General features: G+C 42.5%; 1 protein-coding gene across 4 annotated transcripts; it reads left to right on the forward strand.

Annotated features, from left to right (window-relative positions):
• Nucleotides 1-864: 864 nt before the first annotated feature.
• Nucleotides 865-18,506, forward strand: LYZL4 (lysozyme like 4). 4 transcript variants are annotated; one of them, XM_072793199.1, is made up of 6 exons: nucleotides 936-1,060; nucleotides 1,371-1,517; nucleotides 4,336-4,537; nucleotides 4,651-4,800; nucleotides 11,218-11,296; nucleotides 18,255-18,506. In XM_072793199.1, exons 2-6 carry the CDS (start codon nucleotides 1,452-1,454, stop codon nucleotides 18,370-18,372), a joined length of 615 nt encoding a protein of 204 aa, XP_072649300.1. In that variant the 5' UTR covers nucleotides 936-1,060; nucleotides 1,371-1,451; the 3' UTR covers nucleotides 18,373-18,506. The 4 variants fall into 4 exon arrangements, with proteins under 4 accessions (XP_072649302.1, XP_072649303.1, XP_072649300.1 ...); XM_072793200.1 differs by lacking the exons at nucleotides 936-1,060; nucleotides 1,371-1,517 and adding exons at nucleotides 1,984-3,011; nucleotides 13,265-13,329; XM_072793201.1 differs by lacking the exons at nucleotides 936-1,060; nucleotides 1,371-1,517 and adding an exon at nucleotides 865-918.
• Nucleotides 18,507-21,160: the final 2,654 nt, after the last annotated feature.

The following is a 21,160-nucleotide window of genomic DNA, read 5'->3' on the forward strand; positions in this document are numbered from 1 at the left end:
TGGAATATTCCTCAGCCATTAGAAACGACAAATACCCACCATTTGCTTCGACATGGATGGAACTGGAGGGTATTATGCTGAGTGAAGTAAGTCAATCGGAGAAGGACAAACATTGTATGTTCTCATTCATTTGGGGAATATAAATAATAGTGAAAGGGAATATAAGGGAAGGGAGAAGAAATGTATGGGAAATATCAGAAAAGGAGACAGAACATAAAGACTCCTAACTCTGGGAAATGAACTAGGGTTGGTGGAAGGGGAGGAGGGCGGGGGGTGGGGGTGAATGGGTGACGGGCACTGAGGGGGGCACTGGGATGGGATGAGCACTGGGTGTTATTCTGTATGTTGGTAAATTGAATACCAATAAAAAATAGACCTGCCCTACGACCCCTCAATTGCACTATTGGGGATTTACCCCAAAGATACAGATGCAGTGAAACGCCGGGACACCTGCACCCCGATGTTTATAGCAGCAATGGCCACGATAGCCAAACTGTGGAAGGAGCCTCGGTGTCCAACGAAAGATGAATGGATAAAGAAGATGTGGTTTATGTATACAATGGAATATTACTCAGCTATTAGAAATGACAAATACCCACCATTTGCTTCAACGTGGATGGAACTGGAGGGTATTATGCTGAGTGAAGTAAGTCAGTCGGAGAAGGACAAAAATAAATTTATTTATTTAAAAAAAAGAATTCTGATCTATAGAACTTTAAGATAATATATTTATGTAGCTTAAGCTTCTAAGTTTGATGTATCTTGGTACAGTAGCAACAGAAAACTAATACATTGCATTGGGGACAGACCCTTCTCTGCTTCAGAATGTTCTGGCACGTAGCAACTGATGTCATAGAAAAGATTCTAGAAGAGCAGGTTATAGAGAAGCACTTGTAGTTTAGAAGCTCTTAGGTGAAGGTAAGTGGGTTATCAAGGAAGTAGAATCTGAAAAGGCCAGGGAACCGAGTGCAGGTAGAGCAACTTCCCTGCGAAAGGTCAAAACTGCTGCAGTTGCCCTTCCCTGAGGAGGCTCTACCTCTGCAGAGGGACTGGTGAACTGGTAAGCTGGTATAGGGTAGGTAGGAATAGGGACAGATATGATGATACCCAGGTGCAGGAGACACTCAGAAAATCCATTTATTGCTTATATGATGACAATTCTGTTAGGAAGAGTTGGCTTTTTCCCCATTCATTCATTCATTCATTCAACAGAGATTCACAAAGCATCTCCTATACACTAGGCTCTAAGTTCTGGGGATAAAGCAGAGAACAAAACAGACCAGGTTTCTGCATTCCTTGTGTTTACACTCTGGTCTAAGACATAAACAAATTAAACAAGGTAATATCTGAAATTTACTTATATTTTGAAGAAAATAGAAATGATTTTCTGTGATAAAGCGGTGATAAGAGAGCCCTATTAGATATGCTGAGCTCACTTTTGAGCTGAGACCATGACCAGAAAGAGCAAGCTCTGTGATGTTCCAGGCAGAAGAAACAACAGGTGCAAAGAACCTATGGTAGGAATGAGATTGGAATGTACAAGAAAAAGAAATGTGATAGGGGAGTGTGGTGGTGTGAAAGTGAACAAGGGCAAGAGAGCTGTGAAAACAGACTAGAGAGGTGCTCAGGGGCTAGAGCAGGAAGGATCTTGTCGGCCAGGTTGAGGAGTTGGGATCTTATTTAAAGTGCCAGGGGAATCTATTGGAGATGGATGATGTGGCTGGATATATGTTTTTAAAGAGGACTTTCTAGTTGCTATGTGGATAATAGGGCATGGGGGAACAGGAGAGGATTGTGGACTATCAGAGTATATCTAGGAGACTCTACAGAAGTCAGAGATGATGGTGATCTGGACTGGGATGATGGCAGAAGGGATGGTGAGAGGTGGATTGGTTTTGAAAGAACAGGGGGAAGGGCTCCCAGTGAATTCACTGCAGGGGAAGAGAGAAGGAGGGAAGACTCAGCATGCCTTTTATGAGTATGTCTGGGAGACAGGTATCACCTGAAAATATCATTTGCTCTACTGGGAAATGTAAACATGGACTTCTCTTCCAATATGCATTAAATTTCAATTATTAAGCTAAGAGCACGGATGTGTGACCATAGTTCAAAAGATAAGTGTTTGCTGGGGATTCAATACTTTGTATATTTCATTCATTTACTTTTAAAGTGAACACAATTAGGTAAGTATTATTTTATTATTTAGATGAGGGAACTGAGGTACAGAGAGGCCGAGTAACTGTTTTAGATCACTCCAGGGATTCCTAAAATCAGAATCTGGATCCAGGCAACCTGACTCCCAAGTCTGAACACTTAAATGTTAGGCCCTCCTCAACAATGTTTTTGGTTTAATGGTGATGTCTGTAACTAATTATGTGACTTGAGAGTTTAAACAAATATTTAAAAGCAAAATTCTTTTAATTCAGGAATACACTTATTTATTTCTAACTTTTCCCCAAGTTAGACATTTAAGTCATTGGTTCACAATAGGGGATGATTTTGTCCTCTAGGAGGTGTTTGGCAATGTATGGAGACATTTTTATTTGTCGCAACTGCGGGGTAGGATGTACTGTATATCTAGAGGCCAGGTGTGCTCCTAAATAAACTCTAGTGCACAGAAGAGCCTCCAGAGCAAAGAATTTTCCAGCCTAAGTGCCAAGGTCAAGAACCCCTTGTGCAGGTGAAGATAAGCTGGAGGACATGCATACACCTGTCAATGATGACAAAGAGGAGGGTCCAGTTAGTTGTCCAGTTGATATATATTTATGCAGTGTTGCAGGCTGTAGGGCATGCCAGGAAGAATATATGTTATAATTTCCAAATGCACATCCTAGTCTGAGGGATAAGACATGGTACAGAACAGGACAATCATCTGCTAGCTGTTCTGGAAGTGATTTTGAGAGCAGTAGGGTCTCAGAGAGGGAATATCCATGCAGGATTGCATCAGGCTTCAAGGAGGTGGCACCTGGAGCAGACACCTGAAGATGGAGCATTTGGTGGAGAAAAGCATGGTAGGGCCTTGTGGATTGGGAAGAGCCATGTGTGGAGAGCTAAGAATTAGCAGAAGCATGGGCAGTGAGGTTTGGGTAGGCAGAGAGGAACAGAGAAGGAGCAACATGGGAATTCAGAGTTCACTGAATTGATTCCTCCTGATGGAGGGAGGGCAGGGTAAGGCCAGGTTATGGAGGGCTCAGAAAGCCAAGTGTGGGTTTGCTATGATGAGGAATAGGGAACTAGCAGCATTCCCAACGTGGCATTGTGCACATGCTTTGGGGACATTCCTCACTCATGTTAGAAAGCACCACCTGGAAGAGGTGGCCTGGAGGAGTGGAGACCAAGAGGCTGGACTATGACTCAACTTGCAGTGATTAGGGTGCAGGGAAGGGGTTACATGAAGGTGATGAAGGGGGTTTAGGGAATAGAGATGAGGGGGATTTAGAGGATGATGATGAGGAAGGTTCAGGGGATGGAAATGAGGGAGCTTTAAGGTGATGAAAATGAGATCAGGGGATGGAGATGAGAGGGGTTTAGGAGACAATGATGAGGGGGGTTTAGGTGGTGACAACAGAAATGGAGGAGAAGCTCAGGAATCAATTCTTTGAGCATCCCACACATGACCCCCCTTTTCACAGATGAGAAAAGAGAGGCCCTATGAGGCTAAGGGCCTTGTCTATTACTGCCAGTGATGAATCCCCCTATGACATGGTAGGTCTGGGCTGGACTGGGGTTTGTCTCCTTGTGTGGACAACCATAGAAAAGCTCAGAGGAGTTTGATCTATAGATAATCTGGAGATAAGACTATGGCAAGGGTAAGACCACAGCTCTGAATGTATTCTAGGATAAAATGCAATGGTGGAAATAATTCAGCGTAACAGTAGTGATTATTCTTGAGTAGTGGGACCACAACAAAGTTTTCCCTTCTTTTTCTGTTTTTCAACATGTATCTAATGGACAAGTTGTACTTTCATAATAAAGGGGAAGAGAAGATTTGAGCATGTGTATCTAACATGAGAGAGAAATGAGTGAGAAGAAAATCAAGCAGAAGCCACTGGGTTTTGCTGGAGGGAAAGAATGTGTGTGTGGGTGGGGTGGGGCGGGGAGGTGACCTTTTCAAGAGCTGTTTCCTTAGAAAATAGGGTGTCCAGAAGAGAAGGGGAGGCAGGGTTTCAGGTGTCTTGGTTTTGGGGTAATGTGAAGCCAAGGATTAGAGTGGGAAGAAGGATCATGGTAAGCCAGGTGGGACTCCCCTTTTTCTGAACACATTAAATCACCCGCCCCCACCCCCAGTGCCCTTCTTTACCCTCAGAGACACTAATGTCCTTGGGATCCTGGCAGGACTCTGTGACTCCACCGGCTTACCCGGCCACTATTGCCTTAAGCTGCCAGGAGCCTGAGAAGATGAAGGCATCTGTGGTTCTCTCCCTCATTGGCTACCTAGTGGTTCCAAGTGGTGCTGCTATCTTGGGGCGCTGCGTGGTAGCTAAGAAGCTCTATGATGGAGGCCTGAATTATTTTGAGGGCTACAGCCTTGAAAACTGTGAGTAGGCTCCTCTCAACCCCGTTCTTCCTCCCCTCCTTTCCCTCTGGCCCCTGCCCAGGCATCCCCAACTCCTCCCTCCTCCAAGCCACCCACCTCCTGTTCTATCTTAGGGGTGTGCCTGGCTTATTTTGAGAGCAAGTTCAACCCCATGGCCATCTACGAGAACTTGCCTGGTGGCTACACTGGCTACGGCCTCTTTCAGATTCGCGACTGGGACTGGTGCGACAGGGGCAGGAACCTCTGCCACATGTCCTGCTCTGGTAGGTCCCCCCTACTGACACACTTGGGCACTGGGGGCTGCAGCACAGAGCTCAGAGGCCAGCCTTCCAGGGGGGCCAGAGTTTATAGGTTTGGAGCAGGGAGGCAGAGGGCCTGGCAGGCTTAGTGCTGCACAGCAGAGTACACAGAGAGGAGAGTCGGGTGGTGGCCAGGGACAGAGTCATGGATTCCCCCATCCAGATGGGCAGAAAAGGCATCAGGATGTGGAGAGGTGGTGGGGAGGAGGCTGCAGGCATCAGAGCCCACCTGAGCCTGAAGGGTTCGAGCAGAGGGCTCTGCTCTGCATGGGCCTCATTTCACCCATGCTCAGCCACACACTCTTCTTCAAATGGAATAGATGCTGCCACTTGGACAGGCACAAGGGGTCACTGGGAGGAGGCAGAAGTAGGCCATTCCAAGAGAAGCTTTCCCTGCTGCTCTTAGGGGTCCCAGGTATCTGTAGTCAAGAGGATGCCTGGCCCAAGATCCCCTCCTCCTAGCATTCACTGAATACCTATGAAGTGCCAGGCCTCCTGGAGCTGACATTCTAGTGCTTGCTAACTGCCAGGTACTCCTTTATGCTCTTCATGGGTCTGAGTTCATCTAATCTTCACAAAGATCCCCATGACATGGGCACTGTTATTATCTCACTCTTTAAATGGGGAAACTGAGGCCCAGAGAAGGTAAGTACATGCTCAAAGCCACACAGCTGGTAGGTGTTATTGTTGAGGGGCAAACTCACACAGCATGGCCCCAGAGTCAGAGCCAGACTAATGGGCTGCACAACCATGCCAGAACTCTCTCTGACACCTGAGGCTGTCATTCTGCAGCAGGAGGGTCTGAGAGCCTGGCACTCTCAGGGTCTCCCTAATGAGCAAAGCTCCCTTCCCCATGATGAGTGAGAAATGTTCCAGAACCTGTGCCTTCTGAGCTGGGTCTTTAGGAGACAGAGTGGAGAGGTCATGGTAAAAGCTTTTAACTTTCTTATGTGGTCCAGAAGGAAGCTGCTTGATATTGGGCCCTATGCTTGGCCTTGGGATTCCAGAGAGGAGTAAGATAGTTTCCAGATTCAAGAAGAAGCAGAATTGCAAAGTAGGAGGGAAAGGTGCAGAAAACACATAGGAACCCAGTGAGAATCCTAACGGCCCCCAATATGAGTGAGCTACATGAGCCTGTGTAGGTCCCTTCTCAGAGCTTCCTCATCTGTGAAGTGGGGATGATACTAACTACTTCTTAAGGTTGCTGTGAGCATTAAATGTGATATTGTATGTGAAACACTGTGCAAGGCCCGTAGGAATCATGTGATCAAAGCTAGGGGACACCTACACATTAAGAACATAATTTAATTACTGTGATAGAACATTCAGTATTGCCCTGAGCTTCCTGGTAGCCAAAGAAAAAAGAGAACCCCACTGGGCCCGTAATTTATATCTCATAAGAAGATAGATAGATGATAGATAGATAGGTTGCCAGACTCTGACAGGAGAAACAAATAATTACCTGTAAAGGAAGTGGTACTACTGAGTGCTGTGATAAAAATATGGTGGATTAGATATCCTAAAAAACCCTCCTACTAGACAAAATGGGAAAAAAATTCTGGGTGCCTGGCTGGCTCAGTTGGTAAAGCATGTGACTCTCGAAATTGTGAGTTTAACTCCCATTAGGGCATGTAGCCTACTTAAAAAAAAATTAATTAATCTACTGTAGTATCTGGCTGAGCTGGCAAGAACATAAAATCCTTAAAGGTTAAAATGAGAAGTGAGAATCCAGACAGGTAAGTGAGGATTGAAGTCGATGGTGACCTGGGGGGACATCAGCTGATTCCCTGTGGCCTAAGGCACAGGTTTGACGTCATTGTGTAGATAGGGCCTGAGCAAAATCAGGAGATGCATTGGAGACTCCACCAAAAGCCAAGACCCCAGAAAATCAGCTGAAAGGTGAGCTAGAAAGTCCTGAAAGCAAAGACATTCCAAATGGGGAAGGGTGGGGGGAACAGTCTCTTGGGAATTTGTCACCACAAGCCAGTAGGACTCACAATGAAGTAAGGTGTCATGGAGAGGTACGAGGCCCTGTGCTAAGTCCTGGGGGGCAGTTCAGAGGAATTGTCTACTGTCCTTGTCCAGCAAAGTGAGGGACAGAGAGAGCACAGGCTTTGAGGCCAGACAGAATCTTGGCTCCACCTCTTACTAGTTCTGAACGTTTGTTTTCTTATCTGTAAAGTAGAGGTAATAATAGTACTTACCTCACAAGGCTTTTGTGGGTTTTTAACATACTACAATGTATATAAAGTGCTGAGCGTAGTGTCGGGTGTACTTCCTGGTGTGTGATTAATACAACTTCATTCAAAGAATTTATAAGGTAGCTGGGGATTAGGGTGTGTGTGCATGCGTGTGTGTGTGTGCATGTAAGCATGTATGCACACGTGTATCTATGTATGCACATATGTATATTTGTATATATGTATTTAACATATTAGTGCTGAATTGAAGTGACATTTTATTCAGAAGAGGGGAGAAGGCACCGTGAGCTATGTGGGCAATGACAGAGTTTTAAGGACTGTCCTTATGAGCAGATGAACATGAACAAAGTCTAGGAAGAGGAACTGCATATGATGCATATGGTTCCCAAGCTGTGGGTATCAGGGGCAGAGCACTCACTTTAAGGGCAGGCGCTAGCTTTGTGTCCTGCCCCTTGGTAGGTCTCTAACGGTGGGGTCATGGAGGAAGGCAATGAAAGGTAAGGTTGTTTTTGTTTCTTTTGCCTTCGTGGATGTATCTTGCAAGAAGTTACTGTGGCTGAGTTCAAAAAGGGTGTTGCCTGTGTTCTCCTCTAGGGTTTTGATGGAATCTTGTCTCACATTTAGATCTTTCATCCATTTTGAGTTTATCTTTGTGTATGGTGAAAGAGAGTGGCCTAGTTTCATTCTTCTGCATGTGGATGTCCAGTTTTCCCAGCACCATTTATTGAAGAGACTGTCTTTCTTCCAATGGATAGTCTTTCCTCCTTTATCGAATATTAGTTGACCATAAAGTTCAGGGTCCACTTCTGGGTTCTCTATTCTGTTCCATTGATCTCTGTGTCTGTTTTTGTGCCAGTACCACACTGTCTTGATGACCACAGCTTTGTAGTACAACCTGAAATCTGGCATTGTGATGCCCCCAGCTATGGTTTTCTTTTTTAAAATTCCCCTGGCTATTCGGGGTCTTTTCTGATTCCACACAAATCTTAAAATAATTTGTTCTAACTCTCTGAAGAAAGTCCATGGTATTTTGATAGGGATTGCATTAAACGTGTATATTGCCCTGGGTAACATTGACATTTTCACAATATTAATTCTGCCAATCCATGAGCATGGAATATTTTTCCATCTCTTTGTGTCTTCCTCAATTTCTTTCAGAAGTGTTCTATAGGTTTTAGGGTATAGATCCTTTACCTCTTTGGTTAGGTTTATTCCTAGGTATCTTATGCTTTTGGGTGCAATTGTCAATGGGATTGACTCCTTAATTTCTCTTTCTTCAGTCTCATTGTTAGTGTATAGAAATGCCATTGATTTCTGGGCATTGATTTTGTATCCTGCCACGCTACCAAATTGCTGTATGAGTTCTAGCAATCTTGGGGTGGAGGCTTTTGGGTTTTCTATGTAGAGTATCATGTCATCGGCGAAGAGGGAGAGTTTGACTTCTTTGCCATTTTGAATGCCTTTAATGTCTTTTTGTTGTCTGATTGCTGAGGCTAGGACTTCCAGTACTATGTTGAATAGCAGTGGTGAGAGTGGACATCCCTGTCTTGTTCCTGATCTTAGGGGAAAGGCTCCCAGTGCTTCCCCATTGAGAATGATATTTGCTGTGGGCTTTTCGTAGATGGCTTTTAAGATGTCGAGGAATGTTCCCTCTATCCCTACACTCTGAAGAGTTTTGATCAGCAATGGATGCTGTATTTTGTCAAATGCTTTCTCTGCATCTCAAAGAGTTAAAAATAGACCTGCCCTACGACCCAGCAATTGCACTGTTGGGGATTTACCCCAAAGATACAGATGCAATGAAACGCCGGGACACCTGCACCCCGATGTTTATAGCAGCAATGGCCACGATAGCCAAACTGTGGAAGGAGCCTCGGTGTCCAACGAAAGATGAATGGATAAAGAAGATGTGGTCTATGTATACAATGGAATATTACTCAGCCATTAGAAATGACAAATACCCACCATTTGCTTCAACGTGGATGGAACTGGAGGGTATTATGCTGAGTGAAGTAAGTCAATCGGAGATGGACAAACAGTGTATGTTTTCATTCATTTTGGGAATATAAATAACAGTGAAAGGGAATATAAAGGATGGAAGAAGAAAAAGACTCCTAACTCCGGGAAACGAACTAGGGGTGGTGGAAGGGGAAGAGGGCAGGGGGTGGGGGTGAATGGGTGACGGGCACTGAGGGGGGCACTTGACGGGATGAGCACTGGGTGTTATTCTGTATGTTGGTAAATTGAACACCAATAAAAAATAAATTTATTAAAAAAAAAAAAAGGAAGGTAAGGTTGTAGAAGCGGAAAGGCATGTTGGGGCAAAGAGTGAGTAAGCCAAGGGTTTGGGGTTTTGTTTTACCGGCAACTAGGGGGCGCCTAACCAATGTTTTCAGGAAAAGCAATCAGACTGGATTAGGGAAAGGGGAAGATTGATACGCAGTCAAGAAGGAATTGCAGTAATTCAGGTAGGAGGTCTCAGCTTCCATATTCAAAGAAGAGAATGGGATGATGAATGCCTAGTCATGTTGGCCCCTCAGAGGCACCTCTGGGCCATCTCAAATGGTGTTTCTTCTACCTGGAACACTTTTCCTTCTGTGATCCCTCCATCCCTTTTCCTTACCCTGATAGGACTCTTCTAGATGTTCCGTGGCCCAAAACCCTTCCCAACCCTTTGAGTCTGATTGGGTGCCCCCACTTACCACTCCCACATCAAGCTGCATTCCCCCATCATTCCAGGTATCCTTTGTATGATAACTGTCTACGATCTTTATCTCCCCCTTTCAGACTGCAGGTTCCAGGAGGACAGGCTATTGTGGACAGGCTATTGGCTATTGTGGACATTGCTGCTAGAAACATCGGGGTGCAGGTGTCCCGGCGTTTCATTACATCTGTATCTTTGGGGTAAATCCCCAACAGTGCAATTGCTGGGTCATAGGGCAGGTCTATTTTTAACTCTTTGAGGAACCTCCACACAGTTTTCCAGAGTGGCTGCACCAGTTCACATTCCCACCAACAGTGTACGAGGGTTCCCTTTTCTCTGCATCCTCTCCAACATTTGTGGTTTCCTGCCTTGTTAATTTTCCCCTTTCTCACTGGTGTGACGTGGTATCTCATTGTGGTTTTGATTTGTATTTCCCTGATGGCAAGTGATGCAGTGCATTTTCTCATGTGCGTGTTGGCCATGTCTATGTCTTCCTCTGTGAAATTTCTCTTCATGTCTTTTGCCCATTTCATGATTGGATTATTTGTTTCTTGGGTGTTGAGTTTAAGAAGTTCTTTATAGATCTTGGAAACTAGCCCTTTATCTGATACGTCATTTGCAAATATCTTCTCCCATTCTGTAGGTTGTCTTTGAGTTTTGTTGACTGTATCCTTTGCTGTGCAAAAGCTTCTTATCTTGATGAAGTCCCAATAGTTCATTTTTGCTTTTGTTTCTTTTGCCTTCGTGGATGTATCTTGCAAGAAGTTACTGTGGCCGAGTTCAAAAAGGGTGTTGCCTGTGTTCTTCTCTAGGATTTTGATGGAATCTTGTCTCACATTTAGATCTTTCATCCATTTTGAGTTTATCTTTGTGTATGGTGAAAGAGAGTGGCCTAGTTTCATTCTTCTGCATGTGGATGTCCAATTTTCCCAGCACCATTTATTGAAGAGACTGTCTTTCTTCCAATGGATAGTCTTTCCTCCTTTATCGAATATTAGTTGACCATAAAGTTCAGGGTCCACTTCTGGGTTCTCTATTCTGTTCCATTGATCTATGTGTCTGTTTTTGTGCCAGTACCACACTGTCTTGATGACCACAGCTTTGTAGTACAACCTGAAATCTGGCATTGTGATGCCCCCAGATATGGTTTTCTTTTTTAAAATTCAGGACAGGGATATATTGACTGCATTTTCCATTCTACTTCCACTGCTTCTTTACATTGCTTAGCACAGAGTATTCACTATACATATTTTTAATGAAAGTATTATAAGAATTACAAGAGAAAAATCTATAGATTTTGTAAGAGATGACCACATGCTACCATCTTTCAGGGTTGCCTTAGAAAAATCTAGGCATAGATTTATCCTTGGACTCACATGGAAGCCTCTCTAATGTTAGCACACTAGACCTTCCCTGACATCACTCTAAGTGGTGCCAGTTATAGACTTGTATTGTTCCACTTTATTTTCTCCACAGCTTTACTGAATCCAAATTTGAAGAAGACAATTGAATGTGCCAAGAAAATTGTAAAAGGAAAAGACGGGATGGGAGCATGGTAAGTGGTACATTTTTTAATAGTGTATGTTGATGTCCTCCACCCATTATCTTTAATCCTAATCTTGGCCTAATCTTGGTTTCTGAACATCTGTAGTCTCAAATGAGTGGGATCTTAATCATCATGCTAAGCAGTAGACCACCACTGAGTTCTGCAACCCCAAAGTCTCAGAAGGAAGGACATAATTATCAAATTGCCTTAAGTGGAATGTATTTTTTTCCTTCTTAGATCTTGCTTAGGGTTATACAGAGGGCTAGGATGAGTATCCTTGAAATAAACCTCTGTGGGATGCCTGGGTGGCTCAGCGGTTGAGCATCTGCCTTTGGCTCAGGGTGTGATCCTGGGATCTGGGATTGAGTCCCACATCAGACTTCTTGCAGGGAGCCTGCTTCTCCCTCTGCCTGTGTCTCTGCCCGCCCCCCGCCCTGTCTCTCATGAATAAATAAATAAAATCTTTAAAAAAGAGAATCTTATAGGAATTTAGATGAAAGAAATAATCAGAGATATACACAAATATATGTATTTTTAAGATTTTATTTATTTATTCATGAGAGACACAGAGTCAGAGAGGCAGAGACACAGGCAGAGGGAGAAGCAGCCTCCATGCAGGGAGCCCGATGTGGGACTTGATCCTGGGTCTCCAGGATCACACCCTGGGCAGAAGGCGGCACTAAACCGCTGAGCCACCCAGGCTACCCTCCTATAAGGTACTTAATGCATGTTGTGAAATAACTCTCCAGCAAGTTTGCACCAATTTATATTCATATTAAGAGTTTAGTAAAATTCTATTTACTGCACTCTCATCAATTATAAATCTTTGCCATTTGAAAGGCATATAACAATTTTATCTTCTTTTGCATTTTGTGATATTTCATTAGGGTGTTTTCCTGTTATGTTTGCTATATATTTATATTATTTTGTGATTTTTTTTCCTGCGGCCCTTGTCCTTTGCTTATTTTTAAATTTCAGGTCCTCATATTTACTTGTAAGAACACCTTACATATTAAGTATTATATTAGGTGTATTAGCAGATAATTATATATTTGCTACCAGAAATAACTGCAGCTCTGATTTCTTCTTTAAGCAGATATTTGCTTCAGAAAGCCATCTAAAATTTACAAGTGGTTGGGCCTGTATTTGACTTCTTTCACTCAATACTTGTTCATACTGTTGTGCATAGTTCTAATTTGTTTGTTCTCATTGCAGTATAATATTCCATTATGTGGATATATCAGTTTATATATCCATTATTCTGTTGGTGAGTATTTGGGTAGTTTTCACTTTTTTAGTGCTGCCATGGACATTCTGTACTTTTCTTTTGGTGAATATATAAATGGATTTCCATTGATTTTACCAAGGAATGAAATCACTGATATTAGGATATGTATATTTTCAGATCTGGTATATTTTACCAAACCACTTTCTAAAGAGATTCTGTTTACACTCCCATCAGCAGTCGCAGTTTTCAGTGGCTCCAAATTATTGAGAATGCTTGGTATTTTTTGTTTATTCTTGTGACTGTAGTGGTATTGCACTGGGTTTTAGTTTGTATTTCCTTGGCAGCTAATGGGATTGAGCACTTTTTCTAATGTTTATTGGCCATTTAGATATCCTTTTATGTGAAGTGCCTATTCAAATCTTTTGTCGGTTTTTCTATTGTATTTGTCTTATTAACTTATCAGGAATTATTTATATATTCTGGATAAAAGTTTTTATTGGATACAAGTATTGCATACATCTTCTTTCATTCTGTGAGTTACCTTCTGCTTTTCTTAATGGAGTCTTGATAAAATGAAATTCTTAATATAGTCTAAATTATTATTACTTTCATTTTATGGTTATTTTAGAGAAATATTTGTCTATTCTTAGGTCATGAGGGTATTCTTAACTTTTTTTTTCTAAAAGCTTTATTTAATCTTTCATATTTGGCTCTACAATACCTTTTTCTTGCTTTATTGCATTGGCTAGGATCACCAGTAAATGTTGAATAGAAGTGATGATAGTGGCATCCTTGCTCATTCCCAATCTCACAGGTAAGTTTGATATTTTATCATTAAGTGTTATATTTTCTTTAAACGTTCTGAGATACTCTTATTCAGATTGAGTGTTCTTTCCGTTTCTAGTTTGTTAAAGTTTTTAAAATCATGAATGGGTGTTGAATTTTGGTTATTACATATTTAGTATCTTTTCAATTCTATGTTAGCCTATCCATATTTTTTTTTTAATTCAAGTCTTTGCCTTTTTAATTTCTCTTCTCTTCCATGGCTTTCTCCAGAGGTTATGCCTGGTTACATCTGATTGAGGCTCTCAGTTTTATAAAACTTACTTTTGGATTCTGTAGTATGTTATTCTCATAAAAATGTTTCTCTGAATTTCATGATGATGCCCTTTATCTTATACTAATATTTCCCATAAGTACCATGTTAGTTTTATTTTTCCTTAAATAAGGACAGGTTTACCTATATTTAGTATTTGCCTAATAGACAGGTTATGTGACTTTTTCTTGTTTCAGCTCACTGTTATTTTAGTAGTGGTTCAGACCCACTTCACAAATGTCCATCTGGGCATAGACTGCTGTGCAAGACTTCTGGCCCAGTTTCTGTGTTGCAGATTTTCCTGATATGTGTGCCTAGTCCTCTCTCATAGGCTAAGCCAGTGGAGTACATGAAAACTCCATTTCCAGCATGCACTTCTATCATCTCCATTGATCATGGTGGGCCTACACTATCCACTGTCTAACCACCAATTTCCACCATCTTTTGCCTTTTCTACCCCACATTTCAGAATTGAATGCTTGGTTGTTTCAGGGCACTGTAGTCACCAGTTAGATTTAGAAACAATGTCATATTTCCTCAGTTCAAGATTGTACATCTTAATATTTTTGCTATTAGGGTTTATCCTGCAATAGCTTCCTCCCACAAAAGTTGTTAGTAAATCACTAATGTATTTTACCATAGAAGGAATCTTACAATAGAGGAAATCCTTTCATGATAGCTATAATTTCTTTACTTCTTTCATCTGTAGGCTTTATATATTTACATAAACATCATCATTTAATCCTCTCGAATCCTTGTGCAGTGACTATTCTTATTCCCCATAAAATGAGGACACGGAGGCATAGAGGTACAACAAGTTACACGTGGCCATAGCGTTGGAATTAATTCTAGATCTTTGCTATTCTAGACCTCAGCTTTCACAAGTCTACTCAGAGATGGGGGGTGGTTGGCCTGGGAAATCTGTGCTCCATCATGTGGAAGGCAACTGAAGGACTCTATACAGTTCTTCTGTGGGGGCAACTCATGGCTTCCAAACAAGTCAGTGAGTGCTGGAGGGGCAGACCTGCAGGTAGATTAATTTTACCAGTGGAAATCTTGAGTGGTGTTTCTTACAGTGACCTCTGGGCCCTGTAGGCAGTGGAAACCTCGTTCAGAATGTGGCAACAGGAAGTGTGTCAATCTCAGAGGTCAGCTTTTTGTTGTTGCTTTTTTGTCTTTTTCTGTGCCTTTTGGTGCTAAATTCAGTTGGAGATTTTTGTCTGTTTTTCTTGCCTCTGTCTCCAGCATCTTGCTCTGTGTCTGGCATATAATAGGTATGCCCTAAATATTTGTTGAAAGATCGAGGCTGCATTTGGGCTATTACCTAGAAGCCATTACATTTTTTAAAAGAATTTATCATTTATTATTTCTGAAAATAAAAATAATACATGTGTTTAAAGATGATAATCAAAAAGTAAACTTCTTGCTCTTGTCAGCAGCCTCCTGAAGGTCACAACTATTAATATGTCTTATAAATCAGAGAAAAATGTATAAACATTGAGAATGAGAAAAATATTTTAAAATACACATGAAATCCCAACATATACACTGATTTGCACCTAACTTTTTTTTTCACTTATTAATAAAATCAAATCTTGGTATATCATCAACTAAAGGTCTCTGCCCTCTAAATGCTGCAGGTAATTATCTGCCAGTCCCCTATCAATGAACATTTAGATTTTTTCCCATTTGCCAGGTGCATTTAAATGTGGGTAGAGAGATTGCTAAACTGGCATTCAGAGAGGGGCACCTCCAATATACTGCATGATGGGGCCTGTGTTCCCCCAGCTTGCCAACCTAGAGCAATAAAATTTGTGTGGTTTTTGGAAATTGAGACTTAAATGATGCCATTCTATTTTGCTTTGCAAAATATTTTTAAACTACAAAGAATTTGAGCATCTTCTCGTGTGTTTGTTGGCCATTTTTCTCTAAACTGATTATTCACATGCTTAGCCCATTTTTTTTATTTTATTTTTTAAATAATAAATTTATTTTTTATTGGTGTTCAATTTGCCAACATACAGAATAACTCCCAGTGCTCATCCCGTCAAGTGCTCCCCTCAGTGCCCGCCACCCAGTCACCCCCACCCCCTGCCCTCCTCCCCTTCCACCACCCCTAGTTCGTTTCCCAGAGTTAGGAGTCTTTATGTTCTGTCTCCCTTTCTGATATTTCCTACCCATTTCTTCTCCCTTCCCCTCTATTCCCTTTCACTATTATTTATATTCCCCAAATGAATGAGACCATATAATGTTTGTCCTTCTCCGATTGACTCATTTCACTCAGCATAATACCCTCCGGTTCCATCCACGTTGAAGCAAATGGTGGGTATTTGTTGTTTCTAATGGCTGAGGAATATTCCATTGTATACATAGACCACATCTTCTTTATTCATTCATCTTTCGATGGACACCGAGGCTCCTTCCACAGTTTGGCTATTGTGGACATTGCTGCTAGAAACATCGGGGTGCAGGTGTCCCGGCGTTTCATTGCATCTGTATCCTTGGGGTAAATCCCCAGCAGTGCAATTGCTGGGTCGTAGTAGCCCATTTTTCTACTGGGATGTTAATGTTTTCTTTTGTTTTTATTGATTTTAGATGTGTCCTTTATAAATCAGGGTTATTAGACCTTTATCCATGATATCTATGTGAACTACTTTTCTCAGGTTTGCTGTTTGTATTTTTACATTGTCTATGGTATTTTCATATAGGAGTTTTACATTTTCACAGAATCAGATCCTTCAATATTTTGTTTCATGCATGGCTCCTGAATTTATATGAAACTGCACTCCAAGTTTGTAAAGAAATGAAGCTATGTTTTCTTCCATATTAGAACAGTGCCTGCCCATAGGATGCCTGGGTGGCTCAGCAGTTGAGTGTCTGCCTTCAGCCCAGGGCATGATCCTGGAGTCACGAGATCGAGACCCACATTGAGCTCCCTGCATGGAGCTTGCTTCTCTCTCTGCCTGTGTCTCTGCCTCTCTCTCTGTGTGTCTCTCATGAATAAATAAATAAAATCTTTAAAAAAAAAACGTAGAACAGTACCTGCCCAAAATGAGCCCTATAATTGAATTTTTGTTAATAAATTAGAAAAGAGAATTCTCATGGTTTTATGTTTTTATACTTAAATTGCTGACCTTCTTGGAATTTGTTGTCATATAAAAAATGAGGTGTAGGGATCCAGGTTTCTATTTTTCAAATGGTTAATCAGTGTTCTGAATACCACTTATACATTAATCCATTTTCCTTACTAATTTAATGGATTATACTTTAAAGTGGGAGTCCCCTTACTAGTGTGTCTTCCCAGTGTTTAAAATATCTTTCATACAGTCTCTACTCTGCAATTAATTGGAAGCATGGCTGGCTCTCTAGGGTGAGCACTAATGAGCTAAAATCATCTTTATTGCACAACACTAAGTAGAGATATGCTGGGCCAGGCTGATTAAAGCCTTCTCACTTGTTCAGGACTCCCAGCAAAGTGAGCTTTTATTAAACTAATAAGCACCCACGTCTTTTCAAAGCTCAGATAAAGCAGCTCAGCAGAGTTGAGGCAGACAGAAAAGGAGAAGACCAAGGGCCTGCACACCTACAGGATTCCCTTCTTCAGTGCCTGCCCTGGGCTGTGGAGAGCCCTGCAGTTTCTGAAAATATGTATGTGTGTGTTTTCCCCACTGCTTTATAGTTGTGAGGGGCTAGGGAATCAGATACCCCCACCCCTTTTTTAACTTTTTTAAAAAAAATTTATTTATTCATGAGAGACACACAGAGAGAGGTAGAGACATAGGCACAGGGAGAAGCAAGTTCCTCACAGGGAGCCCGATGTGGGACTCAATCCTAGGACCTCAGGATCATGCCCTGAGATGAAGGCAGATGCTCAACCGCTGAGCCACTCAGGGGTCCTAGAACCCCTTCTTTAACTGTGGGACCCCCTACCCTGGAAGACTCATGGGGGCCTGCCTGGCTAACAGACAGCTTACTAACCAGGATTTCTAATGGCTTGCAGCTGGCCTGGTGAACCCCACAGCTTCTAGGTTGGGATAAGAGGACCTGGGGTTTGGGTGCTGGCATGGGGGCTGAGAATAGAGGAATCACTTTTAGGGGCACGAGGAGAAAAAGTTTGAGAGAAACAGTCTAACTGGCCTAGGCAGGGTTGAGGAGCTAGGGAAGAAGCACGTGCATGGAAAGGTGAAAGAAACCCTGGCTTAAGGTCAAGGATTCCCATTTCAGATCAAGGGCCTGCCAAGGACTCACCACCTGAACCTGGGCAAGTCATGGAACTTCTCTGGTGCTCACTTCAGAGAATTTATGAGTACTTCTCTTATCAAGGGCTAGGGGAGGGTCTCCAAATTCACAGTGTGAGATTTATGGATTTATGGATTGAAGGGGGGCCGGTGGTGTGAGCCTGAGGATTTAGGGGACACTAGCATTCATGCTAGGATGTGCTGGAGTCAGCAAGAGAATCATACTCGAGATGCACAAAAGAAATGTGCATCTGCAGCAGCTGGGTGGCAAGCTCCAACCAATGCTTCAAGGGTCAGGCCAGGGTGTAAATGGGCTGGGTGGGGAGGAGACTGGAACCCTGCAGATCCTGAGCTCAGACACTGGGGAGCCCCTCCTGTTCACTTTCCCTGCTTTCCTCTCTGCAGGCCCTCCTGGTCCCTGAACTGCAGGTTCGCTGACAATCTGGCGCGGTGGTTGGATGGTTGCAGACTTTATCGGCAAGGGTGGCCCCGACAACACTCTCCAGTGGCACCTTCCAAATGAAGATGCTTTTCTGTAAGCTATCTTCCCTCAATCCTGTTGATTATCTCCCCGCTTGGCAGCTCCAGATGGAACAGGACAAATTCTGCTTTATCGGGGGATGCAGAATGCAGAATAAACCAGCTACTTACTCAAAAGGACCAAAGGTGTCCACTTGTCTAATTATACTGTGATTGTTACTAGCATAACCATGGAGGATTTGAAGGAAGGAAACTATCTGGACAAGATGTATCCATGAATGTCAATATTAGGTAGGGAAGGGAAGAAAAGATAACAGTGAAAGAGGGGTCAAAGGCAAGCAGGGCCACCAGTCCCAAGCTGTGCCCATGCTAGGACATGCAGGAGGAAGTGACACTACAAAATCCTCCTTGTACTTCTATGGAGATAATCAAGTGACAGTTGCTCTCTTTTGTAAGAAGTTAAGTTTTTTTTTTATTAAGATTTTTATTTATTTATTCATGACAGACACAGAGAGAGAGAGAGAAGGAGGCAGAGACACAGGCAGAGGGAGAAACAAGCTCCATGCAGGGAGCCTGACACGGGACTCGATCCCAGATCTCCAGGATCATGCCCCGGGCTGAAGGTGGCGCTAACCGCTGGGCCACTGGGGCTGTCTGTAAGAAGTTAAGTTTTAAAAATTTATCAGTAACACATACTTGCATTAGAGAAATTGAAAAGTATAGAAATGAAAAAAAAAAGAAAAAGAAAAACATAGAAATGTTTAAAAAGTCGTCCCATGATCTTAGCTCCCAAAGGAAATAGCTATCATGCTTTGGTTGTTATTCTCTTTGGGTTTATTCTTCCTGTAGAGGAGCCTTTATTCCTTACCAACAATGCTCTGATAATGTTACAGAGTTTGATACCTCATGTTTTAGAAAGAAAAAGCCATGCTAATAAATTTTAGAAAGAAAAAAGCATGCTAATAAATCTTTCCCCTCCGTGTATTGTGATTTTAAATAGAAAGGGATTTATTTCTGAAGCTTGGAGGCTTATAAAATCCTTGCACCGGGGGCCAGTCTGGGCTTCCAGAGCACCCCTGCCAGAGCCAGGGGAGCAGAAGCAGCAGCAGAGCTATGCTATCTGCTCTTCAGAGGCCGGGTACCCAAGTGTGGAGAGCACAGTTCCTAACCTTTCAGCACTGCACAGGAGGGAAAGAACTGAAGTGGCATTGAGAGAGCTGTCGGCAGCATAGGCTTCACCATGGATGTTAGGGATTCTTTAAAATGAAAAACTTAGTGCCAGTTAATATTCCACTGTATGAACCCACCATATTTGATTTAACTTCTCCCTACATTAGATTTTTAAATATTGCCATTTTTTAACCGTTCCAAAGTATGCTGTAGTGCCAGTTTGTGGCTGCCTTTCATTTGTTTACACTTTCAAAATCACATGAGTCACATATATTTAATGAAGAAAACTTGGAGAGTACAGATGGTCATAAAGAAGGAAATTAAAAATACCCATCATTCCCCACTGGAAATGGAAGTCTGCATCATTGTGATGCAGCCACAGTCGAGAGCCCTGGGGTAGGGATGGTGTCGGTCTTTTTATGTGTCTGCTTTCCTGACTTTGGTGTGCGCACATACACATTTTTCCTTACAAACATGAACTACCACTGAACAAACAGTTTGTATCTTGCCTTTTTTCATGCAGTATTTTGTGGCCTGGTATTTCCAGGTTTATGATAGGAAACCCAGCACTGTCTTGAACAACCTCACAGCATTCCTGTATGTGGACAAACTAATGGATATCACCTTCCTTTGTTAACTCTGCTCTACCCAGACACCAAGTAACGGACCTCAGGGAATCATGGCCACCAAAAGGCAGGCAGAGCTGAAAGCAAATCAGTCCTTCTTTTTGTTTCTTGGTGCTTTCTGAGGGGGGAGAAGAAACAGCTATAAATCAGAATTTCGGGGCAGAGCTTTGACTAACTTCAGTAATGATTGATCAGCTTATTGAATTGGTTTTTGTGTGGTATTCTCCCCTGTCTAGGGAAAAAGGTATTCCAGAGTTCCCAACCACAGGGCATGAATCGTACAGTAAAATCCCTGCTGCTGGGTCTACACTTGCAAGGTCTACACTCTGAGACCCTGAGAGCCACTTCCTTATTGAGTTGGGAATCCCATGCTGTTACTGAGGGTGGGCCCGGGAGTGATAATGCACCTGACCTCAACCCAGCCTTTCCCCAGACATTAATGACAACCTGCAATTGATTAAAACACTATCTCCTCAAGTGCCCAATCCAGCGTGCTGCGATCTCCTTCCAGCCCATTACTTGGCCATGGTTTATCACTGGCCTCTAATGGCCACTCTGTCAACATGGGCGTGAGACTCGAGGACAAAGCAAATGTTAGTATATCGATTGGAATAGTCTCTCTGGGGTTTCCCAACATCAACTTCTGGCTTAGCACTCTCAAACCCACTGGTAGTGGGCATTGCGAAGAGCACTCACTCTGGGGCCAGATCTCCCTGCCCGGTGTAGGGAATGATGAATGCTTTATTTAAAAATCTTACTGGTGTTATATGCAACCGATGAATTATTGAAAACCACATCTGAAACTAATGATGTACCATATGTTGGCTAATTGAATTGAAATTTTAAAAAAGTCTCAATGATGACTCCCATTACTATTACTTCTAGTACCAGTGGCTACCATATGAACCCCAACCTTACATATATTACACATAGGCCTTTACATACAAGATTTTCAAACTTTGCAAAACCTTCCAAGGTAGGTATGAATTAGAACCATATCATGGGTGGAAAAACTGAGGCTTGGAGGGACTAAAC

The sequence above is a fragment of the Canis lupus genome, chromosome 22 (genome assembly GCF_048164855.1).
Source record: "Canis lupus baileyi chromosome 22, mCanLup2.hap1, whole genome shotgun sequence".
NCBI lineage: Eukaryota > Metazoa > Chordata > Mammalia > Carnivora > Canidae > Canis > Canis lupus.

Coding starts and splice junctions, on each gene's coding strand:
- LYZL4 (XM_072793199.1), top strand. CDS start 1,452: ATGACCAGAAAGAGCAAGCTCTGTGATGTTCCAGGCAGAAGAAACAAC. Junction 1,518..4,335: donor ACAGGTGCAAAGAACCTATG/GTAGGAATGAGA, acceptor GGATCCTGGCAG/GACTCTGTGACTCCACCGGC. Junction 4,538..4,650: donor GGGCTACAGCCTTGAAAACT/GTGAGTAGGCTC, acceptor GTTCTATCTTAG/GGGTGTGCCTGGCTTATTTT.